Raw genomic sequence first — 15,759 nt, forward strand, 5'->3', positions numbered from 1 at the left:
ATCTCTGTATATTAAAATATAACATATTAGATCTCTCCGTGAGCCGCGTGTTTCGCATTCTTTTGGTTTTGATAGCATGTCGCACCATTGATAATGACGTCGTGTTTTTCAGTTCCTCTTCAGCTGAGTGTAACATCGCCGTTTGTTCAAATTGTTGACATTTTACCGCCAATACATGGAGAGTGGGAAATGATATTTTCATCCATGATACCATGCTTGTATTTAAAGTCGTTGTCCTTTAGTGGATAACGCAAACATAACTGCACGTAGCTTAGTAGTAAATTCCATATCACAATATGATCACATGCCGGGAATCTTATTAAAAAGAAAGAAAACAAACAGCACGGAAAGATAATAGACCAAAAGCCATCATAGAAATAATACTAAGAAATCTTGGAGTGGAATCTGTCGAGGAATTTTGCGTTTCTGACAGAATAAAACAACTCCTTTGATCGTGACATGTAGTTCAACGATGGTTTTCTTGTTTGAAACTGTACGTGCGTGACGCTATGTAACTACGCCCCCAATATGCCCCCGCATACGCGTCATAACAACTTCCGGTATTTTTGTTATCTGTGGTTATTATTGTACAGCGGAATATCCTTGCTGCGACGTCATATAACATGGCGGACGAGAGAGGTTTGAAAATAAACAAAACTCACCACCGCAAAGTGCAAAGCTTATCGCTTAGTTCCTGCCCTGAAAAGCTTCGCATCCATCTACTAGAACGTAACGATCCGGCAGTTTTTGATGGCGCAGCAAGGCAGTGGGTATGTTGTAACTGGACACCAGAATTTCTGGCTCAGGAACTTCGCGATCTTCGAACAAGTTTTCGATTTTGTGCGAGACAGAACCCGTCTGTCAATGGAAATTCGTGTAAGAAAACCATTATGGAAACAGACTGTGAATTTGAGAAAGCAAGCTTTGACGAGTTTTGTCAATGGTTGAATGGCTGCACAGAAAGATCGGGATGTTTGTCTCGTTTTCAAAGGTAATAAAGACCAATTATGATAGATAATAACTTGTATCCTACTGCTAATATGGAAAAAGCGGGTGTGTCGCGCCATATTGTACACAGGTCCAATCTCAATCATGGCTGGCCATGCTCTTGACCTTGCCAATACAAACATAAACAAACAAATTATAATCCGGCACTCAAGAGAACAATAAACGTGCCACCAAAAATACGGCTTTAGGTTTGTGTATTGAGTCCTCTCTTGTTAATCATTTTAATGATCGGTGAAATATTGACTGAGTGGGAGAGATCAACAACACCGCCAGCGAAAAGGAAATGGTTTTTAACCGCAGATGCAAATTAGCAACAAGAACCAAAGATATTGGTTGAAACGTTACAAGAGTGGACAGGTAGACGATAAGACGCCATGGAAGGGTCGAGTAAAAGTTTGTTTTGACCGTAGTCCTAATTCTATTGTTCCATTCACGTGAATCAAAGCCGGCAAGAATGAATTCTGCTCCGAACGTGATCGGTTTGGTTGTTATTTATATTTAATTCAGGACATGAACTTTAAGCATTCAAGTCAAAGCTTACCATACTTACGACCGAAGCCGGTAAAATTTCCGTACAGCCCCATACTACATTATGCATTCAGTTCTTGAATAGAGAAAACAATGACAAAAACAATACATTGCCATTGGGAAAACAGATTTGTTTTACAATAGTATGGGGCTGTGCGGAAATTTTACCTTAATGACAAGTAAACAGAACAGAAAAAAAACAAAAAACAACTGTAACAGCATAAAACCTTACAAGGATACCAGACACGATACATCAAGATACTTTCATTTTCAAATTACTCATTCAGTGAAGTTGTCCCTGCATTATTTTTCCTATTTTGTTCTCAAATTGCCACATTTATATTTCTTTCTTACAGCCTATGATGTCTTGAACAACAGATTAAAATCAGCATGAGCCCTCCCCTTTTCCTAATCTATGTGTTAGAATCATTTGACTAGCTCAAATATTTGCATTAAACAAACACATGTTGTGAGGTGGATACTGACTCAGTCAAACATTCTTTTTACCTTTTATTAGAACAATAAATGACGCTATTTTTGTAACTGAAAATCAAATATGTTAATAGCATTTCTTGTCGATGAAATTTGACAACTTCTATATCCTAACTGATACCTAAGGAGCTAAGTAGAATAACTTATTCCAGGGTTTGGTTGTTAATTGCATCAAATCAGGGGAGTTCTTTGACAAGAGCAGTTGCTATCAGCACAGTAAATGCATCTAGTTTACTATGGTGGCTGTTCTTTGTCTTGTCCTTGTCTCTGGATGAATATTTAATTAATTTGGACCTATACATAGGAGTTATTGTCTGAGAGGTCCTACTCAAGTCACTCACTCTTAATTATGAAGTCTTAAGGCACTTACCCTCCATGTGAGGCTTCAAAAACAATGTGGCATAAAGCTGTGGTGTTTGGTGGAAATTCATACATGTTATTTTTTCCTTTTTCAACAAGTTTTCTTTTATCATTTAACCACTGGGATGATCTTGTTATCCTTGACTTTGCTTGCTCGGTTGATACATGAAAGGAAATTATAGCAAAAGATAGGCAGGCATATACCATTTAGAATTTATATTCTTCTCTCAGTCAAGTGGCAAACCCTGTATGGGAATCAAGTGTCACTTCATATTATTCATTTTTTAAAGTAACTTTTAATATCTGTACATGAAAAACTATTTTGTAAAATAATAAAGGTGAAGTCTGTACCTGAGCCAAGTGGCCCATCTAACTGTAATTTATGATGGTTTGTGTAATAAATGAGAACTAGGAGTATTGCCATTCCTTGAATAGGATGCATGAATAACGCATGAATTGTAAAACCCTAAAGTAGTACCTAGTGGAAATTTATGTCAGTTTTGGTCACAAGAATGTGATCCTCCATTGGGTGCCAAAAAATATTTATGTACAAAATATATGGCATGATATACCCAGATATATATATATATATATATATATATATACACCCTTTTTCAAAATTTTACAAAGTTTAAAATATATTTTGAATATATATATATTTACTGTTCTATTCAAAAACTGTTTCTTTTTGATGAGAAAAGAAAAGGCACATATAAATTAAGTTTATTTTTAACTTTACAACATTTTTGAAAATGTATATATTTGTTTTAGTTGTTTTTACAAATACACGATCAAGCCTGTACCTTTATTAGAAAACAAATTTGAATCAAATACAATGAATCATTAGGTGTGACAAGATACTGATGTAAAAGAGGCTTTAATTTTTTTTTTGTTTACTTTTTAGACAAAACTATTGGTGCTATGCAGATTACAAATATATGGCTGAATTATTCAAAGATTTTCCTCATTTACGCAAGTCTGTTGACTGGAGCTGCTTTGGTTTTCCTGAGAGAAGTGGTGATGAATCAACAATATGGATTGGAAGTGCTGAAGCATCAACTCCATGTCATGTTGATACATATGGTTGTAATTTAGTTGCACAGATCTATGGGACAAAGAGATGGATTCTCTTTCCACCAAGTGAAACCTCCAACTTGTATCCAACCAGAATTCCTTATGAGGAATCCAGTGTGTTTAGTCAAGTTAACATCACCAATCCAGATTTAACAAGGTTTCCAGCCTTTGAAAATGTTCTTCAATATGAGGTGTTTGCCTTTTTTACAGTAAATGTTCTTAAAGCCTCCCTAAAAAGTGCCCCCCCTCCCCTCCTTTATCTAGAACTAGCTCCTTTAAACAAAAACTTTCATTTGTAGTTTGTTGTTCTTCTGTCTGGGCTAATTACTGTTGAACCTGTATTAACTCTTGAACTCCTAGAAGTGATTAACATGAAACTTCTTCCCATGATATTCATACATTATCCAGCAAACAGATAACAACAGCACTCAAATGTATCAGGTAGAAATTTTTATCCTGATCTGACACAAAATTCTCATCACTAATTTACAAGGAAATGTGTAGAAGCTAGATGGGAGAATTTGCAATCAGAACTTGGGAGTTAAAGGGTTAAGTGGCACTGTATTAAACAGTTACCCAGTATAAGGGGGTCAGTTGTCTAAGTCCTGAATTTGAACAATTGAGCTCCCCTCAAATCTCCCACTTAGCTCTGGTTTGGTTTGTGTTACATTCAACAACACCGTATTGTTGTAAGTGGAGAAAAATGCTGTGGCTTATAATGTAAGAGGAGGGGGAGGGTGGTGACAACTCACATATCTAAGAGATGGGAGAGCTTGTTTTCACAGAGTCATTGTCAGCCTCTTTGTTTGATATACATCCCATTTGAGTCCAATGTCTGTACAATACAAAGTGCTAAGGAAAAGTAGAGGCTGCTAGTGTCAGAGTTAATAAAGTTATTTTCCCTTGTAGATAATTCTTAAACCTGGTGATGTTCTGTTTGTGCCTAAGAAGTGGTGGCATTATGTGGAATCATTAGAAACATCAATAAGCATCAACACATGGATTGAACTGGTGTGTATGAACAACACAGGTTATTTTACTCTGATCCATTCATGTACATTTATACTACTCCCTAGTCTCTTTATCTGAATGCCATCATAATAGTGATGGTTCATAAGTGGAAATGTTTATACCATTTGAAGCTTTCTCAAACTGTGCAATATTATGGGAAAAGTTGTATTAGCCTTCAGTTGGGTAATTAACTTTGAGTGATGCTAGATATGATTGATTTTCAACATATAATATTTGAATGCCGTTATGATATGTTATTTGATGTCAATTTTTTTCATGTCTTGCTGTGAATGATAGATGAAGTCTTACCTTTTTGAATTTTGACTAAATGACTGTAAACTGTCATCACTTTATAACTTAAAGATACATACATTTTTAGTGATTCAACTGTAATCAAATGTTTATTGTCAAACAAATTTGCAAATGAAAATCAGGCATCCAACATACACGAGTTCTCCCCACAGAAAGTCTGAATTTTCTTATTTACCAAAGTTATATAAGATATGTGATCACAAAGTTGTAAATAATAACAATATTGTTAATCACCTCTTTTTCAATGTTTTTTTATTTTTTTACGTAACAAGGAAAGTGATCACTTGGAGAGAGTCAAAGAGGCACTTATCAGAACTCTGGTGGGTGGAGAATTGTTTGTAGAAATGTATTCTGCCATAATGCATATCTAGAAGTTCAAATGTCTTATATTCTAGACTTATTTTGTTGCTCTCTAAGTATTGTTGCTAAGAATTGCATGTTTAAAACTAAGCAACCCTTGATAATGGCAACACCTTGGGTGCCTAACCAAGGAGAGGGGCTAATTTAGTTTTGTCATTGTGGTCAGGTGCTTAATTGAAGAGAGGGGCTATTTCAAGGGTTTGCAGTGTAAGGATACTGGAACAAATCTGAATTGCAAATTGTTAAATCACCAACTAAATGAAAATGATAGTCCCCCCCTGAACTGTAATAGTAGAATGAATTTAGTGGAAAAAAGAGAAAATATACTCCTTACAGTCCGATTTTGTTTTTTGTTTTTTAAGAAACATGTTTATGGATTTACCTTAAACCCTTGATTTGTCCAACAATATTGTGATTTGAAGAAATGACTATCAAAAAGAATTATTGTTGTACAGGGTCATGTTTGATAATCCAGGAGTAAAGTGCCTTTTAAACTTAAAATAGCCTCTTTTATTCATTGTTTCAAGGTGTCTGCCTTAAAGAAGGAGGAGGGAGCAGCTGAAGTAACATGGCTGAACCCATCAGAGGTGACTATGACTTCTGTGTTATCTCAAAATTCAAATAATTTCTATGCATTTATCTTGATGTCTTATGGGGAATTGTGCACATTATGTGATCAAATTGTGTACTCAATATAGGCAGCAAAATTAACATATGGTTTTGTGTGAGCTCTGACTAATTATTAAACATCAGTGCAAGCAACAGTGACCATTGAATTAGACTTGAAATTTATGTTGCTGTTCTTGTCTAAACATGAAATGAACTACACTCACTGCATGCAAACATAATCATTATTACAAAAAAGTGAAAATCAGATCTTTCTGTGCACTTGTCTAGAAGTGAGATTTGCATTCATGCATTGAGTTCTTTGCTTTCCAGGAAATTGGAACACATGCACAAAACATGAGTTACTTGTATCAAGCATTGTGTGCAATGAAACAGAGGACAAGCTGTGATGTCGACACATCTTACTCGGATGGGACACAACCTAGATACACTGATCAAAATAAAAGTGATATACTTTCTACAGATGATCTCATAAACTGCATGACATCCCCTGAGGTTATCAATGCAATGATGTCTCAAGCTCTCAAAAAATTTGGAATTTGCCAAACAATTAACTTGCCCTTGAAGTCTCCAAGTGTAGAACAGCAGAAATTGAAGACCACACAGACAGTCAAAATGGAGAGAAACTCGAATTGCAATTCTAGTTCTTGCAGTTATGTACTAGATGAAACAGTGAGATCTGAAAATATTGGTTCAGGGTTTTCTCAGCCATCCACTGAACAGGAAATTTCAGAGCATCCCCCACTGAAAAGAAACTGTACTGACAAGGAAAGAAATTAGACAAGTACTTAATGTCACACAAAGGATGATACCCAGCATGAACACGCCCCCAAATGGGGATGAAAATGTTGTCATTGGGAGAAAGTACTTCCATCCACGGGGCGAATTCATGGGATGATAACAAGCCCTGAAAAGTTATAGCATGAGAGGTAGAATTTAATCCAAGCTGACAACCAATTTCTGTTTGCAGTTAAATTAAAAGAAGTGATGAATTCATTCTTTCCTTGAACTTCTTTGCACAAAACAGAGCAGTTACAGAATTTTAAAATTTCAAAAAATTTAATATTTAGTTAGTATTCAGGCTCTCGTTGATTAATAGATGTTTAAATAACAGTACATAGGCATAGCAGTGAAGATTTCCTCTTTTTGATAAATGTTTTTGTAGTAAGTAGTAGGAGAAGTTTTCAAGATGTAAAGAGCCTAATCTTGATGCGCAAAGTGGTGGACGAATTGTTGAGAGTTATGCAAACCCTCGCCTGTATGGGGGGTTTTCGTATTTTTCATTTTCAGACGAGGCCTTACGAAGGTTAGAATTCTACTGGTGCGCGAGATACTAACGTGACAATCCATCAAAAGAGAATCCTGACAGTACAAGAGATACCAACGTAACATACCATCAAAAGATAAGGCCAACAGTGCGCGAAATACGCACATCTTATTATGCCTAGACGTTCTGGTGTGTAGTATCGCTGAGTATTGTTGTCGGTTTAACAAGCCGACTGGTTAAACATGTGTTATTCAGTACAAAATAACCAACTGTCCAAATAACTGTGCAATATCGCAGGATATTTGTACTCTACCTAGTGCAGCTGAATAATAATGACGAAGCATTCCATCAAAATAAAATCCTATCGGTGCTCAAGATACTAGCGTAACAATCCCTCAAACGAGAAAGCTGACAGTGCTAAAGATACGAACATAACGTTGAATCCATTAAACAAGATGGATAACAGTGAGCGAGATACAAACATAACAACACATCGAAAAAGAATGCTAGCAGTGCGCGAAATACTAACGAAACATTCCATTACAAGAAAATCCCAACGGTTTGCGAAATACCTACGTAACAATCCCTCAAAAGAGAATGCTAACAGTGCTCAAGATACTAGCGTAGCACCGAACGCATCAAAGGTTAAATAAGGGTGTGCGAGAAACTCACGTAAAAGTCACTCAAAAGAGAACCTAGAACAGTGCACGAGATACTAACGTAACAATCCTTCAAAAGAGAATCCATAAACAGTGCGCGAGATACTAACGTAACAATCCATCAAAAGAGAATCCTAAAACAGTGCGAGATACTAACGTAACAATCCATCAAAAGAGAATCCTAAAACAGTGCGAGATACTAACGTAACAATCCATCAAAAGAGAATCCTAAAACATTGCACGATACTAACGTAACAATCCATCAAAAGAGAATCCTAGAACAGTGCGAGATACTAACGTAACAATCCATCAAAAGAGAATCCTAAAACAGTGCGAGATACTAACGTAACAATACATCAAAAGAGAATCAAAGAACAGTGCGTGAGATACTAACGTAACAATCTATCAAAAGAGAATCCTAAAACAGTGCGAGATACTTACGTAACAATCCATCAAAAGACAATCCAAGAACAGTGCCCGAGATACCAACGTAACAATCCATCAAAAGAGAATCCAAGAACAGTGCGAGATACTAGCGTAACAATCCATCAAAAGAGAATCCTAAAACAGTGCGAGATACTAACGTAACAATCCATCAAAAGAGAATCCTAAAACAGTGCGCGAGACACTAACGAAACACTCCGTCAAAAGAGAATCCAAGAACAGTGCACGAGATACTAATGTAACAATCCATCAAAAGAGAATCCTAAAACAGTGCGCGAGACACTAACGTAACAATCCATCAAAAAAGAATCCTAAAACAGTGCGCGAGACACTAACGTAACAATCCATCAAAAGAGAATCCTAAAACAGTGCGCGACATACTAACGTAACAATCCATCAAAAGAGAATCCTAAAACAGTGCGAGATACTAACGTAACAATCCATCAAAAGAGAATCCTAAAACAGTGCGAGATACTAACGTAACAATCCTTCAAAAGAGAATCCTAAAACAGTGCGCAAGATACTAACGTAACAATCCATCAAAAGAGAATCCTAAAACAGTGCGAGATACTTACATAACAATCCTTCAAAAGAGAATCCTAAAACAGTGCGCAAGATACTAACGTAACAATCCTTCAAAAGAGAATCCTAAAACAGTGCGCAAGATACTAACGTAACAATCCATCAAAAGAGAATCCTAAAACAGTGCGAGATACTAACGTAACAATCCATCAAAAGAGAATCCTAAAACAGTGCGCGAGATACTAACGTAACAATCCATCAAAAGAGAATCCTAAAACAGCGCGAGATACTTACGTAACAATCCTTCAAAAGAGAATCCTAAAACAGTGCGCAAGATACTAACGTAACAATCCATCAAAAGAGAATCCTAAAACAGTGCGAGATACTAACGTAACAATCCTTCAAAAGAGAATCCTAAAACAGTGCGCAAGATACTAACGTAACAATCCTTCAAAAGAGAATCCTAAAACAGTGCGAGATACTAACGTAACAATCCATCAAAAGAGAATCCTAAAACAGTGCGAGATACTAACGTAACAATCCATCAACAAAGAATCCAAGAACAGTGCGCGAGACACTAACGAAACACTCCATCAAAAGAGAATCCAAGAACAGTGCGCGAGACACTAACAAAACACTCCATTAAAAGAGAATCCAAGAACAGTGCACGAGATACTAACGTAACAATCCATCAAAAGAGAATCCTAAAACAGTGCGCGAGACACTAACGAAACAATCCGTCAAAAAAGAATTCTAAAACAGTGTGCGACATACTAACGTAACAATCCATCAAAAGAGAATCCTAAAACAGTGCGCAAGATACTAACGTAACAATCCATCAAAAGAGAATCCTAAAACAGTGCACGATACTAACGTAACAATCCTTCAAAAGAGAATCCTAAAACAGTGCGCAAGATATAACGTAACAATCCATCAAAAGAGAATCCTAAAACAGTGCACGATACTAACGTAACAATCCTTCAAAAGAGAATCCTAAAACAGTGCGCAAGATACTAACGTAACAATCTATCAAAAGAGAATCCTAGAACAGTGCACGAGATACTAACGTAACAATCCATCAAAAGAGAATCCTAAAACAGTGCGCAAGATACTAACGTAACAATCCATCAAAAGAGAATCCTAGAACAATGCGCAAGATACTAACGTAACCATCCATCAAAAGAGAATCCTTAAACAGTGCGAGATACTAACGTAACAATCCATCAGAAGAGAATCCTAAAACAGTGCGCGAAATACTAACGTAACAATCCTTCAAAAGAGAATCCTAGAACAGTGCGAGATACCAACGTAACAATCCATCAAAAGAGAATCCTAAAACAGTGCGAGATACTAACGTAACAATCCCTCAAAAGAGAATCCTAAAACAGTGCACAAGTCACAAACCTAACAATCCATCCAAAGAGAATCCTAAAAGAGTGCCAGAGATACTAACGTAACAATCCATCAAAAGACAATCCAAGAACAGTGCCCGAGATACTAACGTAACAATCCATCAAAAGAGAATCCTAAAACAGTGCGCAAGATACTAACGTAACAATCCATCAAAAGACAATCCAAGAACAGTGCCCGAGATACCAACGTAACAATCCATCAAAAGAGAATCCTAAAATAGAGCGCAAGATACTAACGTAACAATCCATCAAAAGAGAATCCTAAAACAGTGCGCGAGATACTAACGTAACAATCCATCAAAAGAGAATCCTAGAACAGTGCGAGATACCAACGTAACAATCCATCAAAAGAGAATCCTAGAACAGTGCCCGAGACACTAACGTAACAATCCATCAAAAGAGAATCGTAAAATAGTGCGCAAGATACTAGCGTAACAATCCATCAAAAGAGAATCCTAAAACAGTGCGAGATACTAACGTAACAATCCATCAAAAGAGAATCCTAAAACAGTGCGAGATACTTACGTAACAGTCCTTCAAAAAAGAATCCTAAAACAGTGCGAGATACTAACGTAACAATCCATCAAAAGAGAATCCTAAAACAGTGCGAGATACTTACGTAACAATCCTTCAAAAGAGAATCCTAAAACAGTGCAAGATACTAACGTAACAATCCATCAAAAGAGAATCCTAAACCAGTGCGGGAGACACTAACGTAACGATCCATCAAAAGAGAATCGTAAAATAGTGCGCAAGATACTAGCGTAACAATCCTTCAAAAGAGAATCCTAGAACAGTGCCCGAGACACTGACATAACAATCCATCAAAAGAGAATCCAAGAACAGTGCGAGATACTAACGTAACAATCCATCAAAAGAGAATCCAAGAACAGTGCGAGGTACCAACGTAACAATCCATCAAAAGAGAATCCAAGAACAGTGCGAGATACTAACGTAACAATCCATCAAAAGACAATCCTAAAACAGTACACGAGATACTAACGTAACAATCCATCAAAAGAGAATCCTAGAACAGTGCACGAGATACTAACGTGACAATCCATCAAAAGAGAATCCTAAAACAGTGCGAGATACTAACGTAACAATCCATCAAAAGAGTATCCTAAAACAGTGCGAGATACTAACGTAACAATCCATCAAAAGAGAATCCTAAAACAGTGCGAGATACTAACGTAACAATCCATCAAAAGAGAATCCTAAAACAGTGCGAGATACTAACGTAACAATCCATCAAAAGAGAATCCTAAAACAGTGCGCGAGATACTAACGTAACAATCCATCAAAAGAGAATCCTAAAACAGTGCGAGATACTAACGTAACAATCCATCAAAAGAGAATCCTAGAACAGTGCGCGAGATACTAACGTGACAATCCATCAAAAGAGAATCCTAAAACAGTGCGAGATACTAACGTAACAATCCATTAAAAGAGAATCCTAAAACAGTGCGAGATACTAACGTAACAATCCTTCAAAAGAGAATCCTAAAACAGTGCGCAAGATACTAACGTAACAATCCATCAAAAGAGAATCCTAGAACAGTGCCCGAGACACTAACGTAACAATCCATCAGAAGAGAATCCAAGAACAATGCCCGAGATACTAACGTAGCAATCCATCAGAAGAGAATTCTAAAACAGTGCGCAAGATACTAACGTAACAATCCATCAAAAGAGAATCCTAGAACAGTGCGAGATACTAACGTAACAATCCATCAAAAATGAATCCTAAAACAGTGCGAGATACTAACGTAACAATCCATCAGAAGAGTATCCTAAAACAGTGCGAGATACTAACGTAACAATCCATCAAAAGAGAATCCTAAAACAGTGCGCAAGATACTAACGTAACAATCCATCAAAAGAGAATCCTAAAACAGTGCGCAAGATACTAACGTAGCAATCCATCAAAAGAGTATCCTAAAACAGTGCGAGATACTAACGTAACAATCCATCAAAAGAGAATCCTAAAACAGTGCGCAAGATACTAACGTAACAATCCATCAAAAGAGAATCCTAGAACAGTGCGCGAGATACTAACGTGACAATCCATCAAAAGAGAATCCTAAAACAGTGCGCAAGATACTAACGTAACAATCCATTAAAAGAGAATCCTAAAACAGTGCAAGATACTAGCGTAACAATCCTTCAAAAGAGAATCCTAAAACAGTGTGCGAGATACTAACGTAACAATCCATCAAAAGAGAATCCAAGAACAATGCCCGAGATACTAACGTAACAATCCATCAGAAGAGAATTCTAAAACAGTGCGCAAGATACTAACGTAACAATCCATCAAAAGAGAATCCAAGAACAGTGCGTGAGATACTAACGTAACAATCCATCAAAAGAGAATCCTAGAACAGTGCGTGAGATACTAACGTAAACTTCCATCAAAAGAGAATCCTAAAACAGTGCATGAGATACTAACATAACAATCCGTCAAAAGAGAATCCTAGAACAGTGCGTTTGATACTAACGTAACAATCCATCAAAAGAGAATCCAAGAACAGTGCGTGAGATACTAACGTAACAATCCCTCAAAAGAGTATCCTACAACAGTGCGTGAGATACTAACATAACAATCCGTCAAAAGAGAATCCTAGAACAGTGCGTGAGATACTAACGTAACAATCCTTCAAAAGAGAATCCTAGAACAGTGCGTGAGATACTAACGTAACAATCCTTCAAAGGAGAATCCTAGAACAGTGCGTGAGATACTAACGTAACAATCCATCAAAAGAGAATCCTAGAACAGTGCGTGAGATACTAACGTAACAATCCTTCAAAAGAGAATCCTAGAACAGTGCGCGATACACTAACGTAACGATCCATCAAAAGAGAATCGTAAAATAGTGCGTAAGATACTAGCGTAACAATCCTTCAAAAGAGAATCCTAGAACAGTATGCGAGATTCTAACGTAACAATTCATCAGAAGAGAATCCTAGAACAGTGCGCAAGATACTAACGTAACAATTCATCAGAAGAGAATCCTAGAACAGTGCGCAACATACTAACGTAACAATCCATCAAAAGAGAATCCAAGAACAGTGCGCAAGATACTAACGAAACACTCCATCAAAAGAGAATCCTAAAACAGTGTGAGATACTAACGTAACAATCCATCAAAAGAGAATCCTAGAACAGTGCGTGAGATACTAACGTAAACTTCCATCAAAAGAGAATCCTAAAACAGTGCATGAGATACTAACATAACAATCCGTCAAAAGAGAATCCTAGAACAGTGCGTGAGATACTAACGTAACAATCCTTCAAAAGAGAATCCTAGAACAGTGCGTGAGATACTAACGTAGCAATCCTTCAAAGGAGAATCCTAGAACAGTGCGTGAGATACTAACGTAACAATCCATCAAAAGAGAATCCAAGAACAGTGCGTGAGATACTAACATAACAATCCTTCAAAAGAGAATCCTAGAACAGTGCGTGAGATACTAACGTAACAATCCATCAAAAGAGAATCCTAGAACAGTGCGCAGGATACTAACGTAAACTTCCATCAAAAGAGAATCCTAAAACAGTGCATGAGATACTAACATAACTATCCATCAAAAGAGAATCCTAGAACAGTGCGTGAGATACTAACGTAACAATCTATCAAAAGAGAATCCATAAACAGTGCGCGAGATACTAACGTAACATTCCATCAAAAGAGAATCCTAGAACAGTGCGTGAGATACTAACGTAACAATCCATCAGAAGAGAATCCTAAAACAGTGCGCAAGATACTAACGTAACAATCCATCAAAAGAGAATCCAAGAACAATGCCTGAGATACTAACATAACAATCCATCAAAAGAGAATCCATAAACAGTGCGCGAGATACTAACGTAACAATCCTTCAAAAGAGAATCCAAGAACAGTGCGTGAGATACTAACGTAACAATCCATCAAAAGAGAATCCAAGAACAGTGCGTGAGATACTAACGTAACAATCCATCAAAAGAGAATCCAAGAACAGTGCGTGAGATACTAACGTAACAATCCATCAAAAGAGAATCCAAGAACAGTGCGTGAGATACTAACGTAACAATCTATCAAAAGAGAATCCATAAACAGTGCGCGAGATACTAACGTAACATTCCATCAAAAGAGAATCCTAGAACAGTGCGTGAGATACTAACGTAACAATCTATCAAAAGAGAATCCTAAAACAGTGCGCGAGACACTAACGTAACGATCCATCAGAAGAGAATCGTAAAATAGTGCGCAAGATACTAGCGTAACAATCCATCAGAAGAGAATCCTAAAACAGTGCGAGATACTAACGTAACAATCCATCAGAAGAGAATCCTTAAACAGTGCGCGAGATACTAACGTAACAATCCATCAAAAGAGAATCCTAAAACAGCGCGAGATACTAATGTGACAAACCCTCAAGAGAGGGTCCTAACATTGCGCAAGATATATATCTTATTAGACGTTTTAGTGTGTAGTATCGCTACGTATTTTTAACGGTTTGTGCCGTATTTCCACGAACCCGTAGTGCGAGGCAAATTAGAAACAACGAGAACCCTACAACAAAACAAAATAGAATCCTTACAGAGCACGAGATGCTAATGTAGTAATCCATCAAAAGAGAATTCTAATAGTGTTTGCAATACTAACGTGATTTACTACTAACGTCGGTGACAATCTTGGAAAAGAGAATCCTAACAGTATACACAAGGAGACTAACCTAAAATCCGTCAAAAGAGAATGCTAAAGGAGGGCGAGGTACTAACGTAACAATCCATCAGAAGAGATTCTTAACAGTGTGCGAGATACTAATGCAACAATCCACCGAAAGAGAACGCCAACAGTACGTGAAACTAGCCTAGGAACCCATCCTTAGAGAATAATGACAGTGCGCGAGATTTCAACGTAACAACCACAAAATATAATCGTAACACTGGGCGAATTATTTACGTAACAACCCCTCCTAATAAGAGCGCGAAGAATATCCTATCAGTACACGAGATAACGTTGCAAGCCATCAAAAGAGAACCCTAACAGTGTACGAGATACTAACATAACACCTGTATGGAAGGGGGGGTCATATTTGTATTGAGTTTTCCCTAACCCCTTTGTTTTTATACGAGGCCTTATAAAGGTTAGAATTCTACTTTACAAGTGTTGTAGCAATGCAAAACATGTTAAGATGCATCTTCTACTGAAACACCCGAATGGAACGTGTTTCCAAATAAAAATTTGAGGAAGTCCCTCGGAGACTTGTGTACAATTTGTTATCTCATACGATTGTTTCAAAATTAAAAGAAACCCTTTAAGAAAATTTTTGTTTAATGCCCTTCTCCTCTAATTCCTGTCCGAGGCCAAGGCGAGAATAAGGCGATAAGTACTAATCCAATCTTGTTGGCAACGCAAATAAATAAAGGAGATAAGTTTCTAGAGGAAATGTGGAGCTGCGTCGGTGAGAGTACAACAAAATAATTCGGTTTTGTCAACCGAGAGGTTTACGTAAATTGACCACCGTAAAGAGTTTCTAGGCCGACGTTAGCCTTTCGTCAGAGTCACTCTGATGAGGGGCTAACACTCGAAACGCCATAACAATGTGTTGTCTCCTAAGGCAACCCAGGGTTAGCGTCACTCAATTTGTAAACAGCCCAAACCCGGTTTTCCGACTTCTATCCAAACCTTTTCTTATT

The 15,759-nt window shown here is 37.2% G+C and overlaps 1 protein-coding gene across 1 annotated transcript; it reads left to right on the plus strand.

Annotated features, from left to right (window-relative positions):
- Positions 1–608: 608 nt before the first annotated feature.
- On the plus strand, positions 609–6,768 carry LOC131787095 (HSPB1-associated protein 1). Its single transcript, XM_059104175.2, has 6 exons — positions 609–991; positions 3,293–3,653; positions 4,372–4,473; positions 5,058–5,105; positions 5,673–5,732; positions 6,085–6,768. Exons 1-6 carry the CDS (start codon positions 624–626, stop codon positions 6,550–6,552), a joined length of 1,407 nt encoding a protein of 468 aa, XP_058960158.1. The 5' UTR covers positions 609–623; the 3' UTR covers positions 6,553–6,768.
- The last annotated feature ends 8,991 nt before the right edge of the window (positions 6,769–15,759 follow it).

This window comes from Pocillopora verrucosa, chromosome 10, assembly GCF_036669915.1.
Source record: "Pocillopora verrucosa isolate sample1 chromosome 10, ASM3666991v2, whole genome shotgun sequence".
In the NCBI taxonomy this organism is placed as follows: domain Eukaryota; kingdom Metazoa; phylum Cnidaria; class Anthozoa; order Scleractinia; family Pocilloporidae; genus Pocillopora; species Pocillopora verrucosa.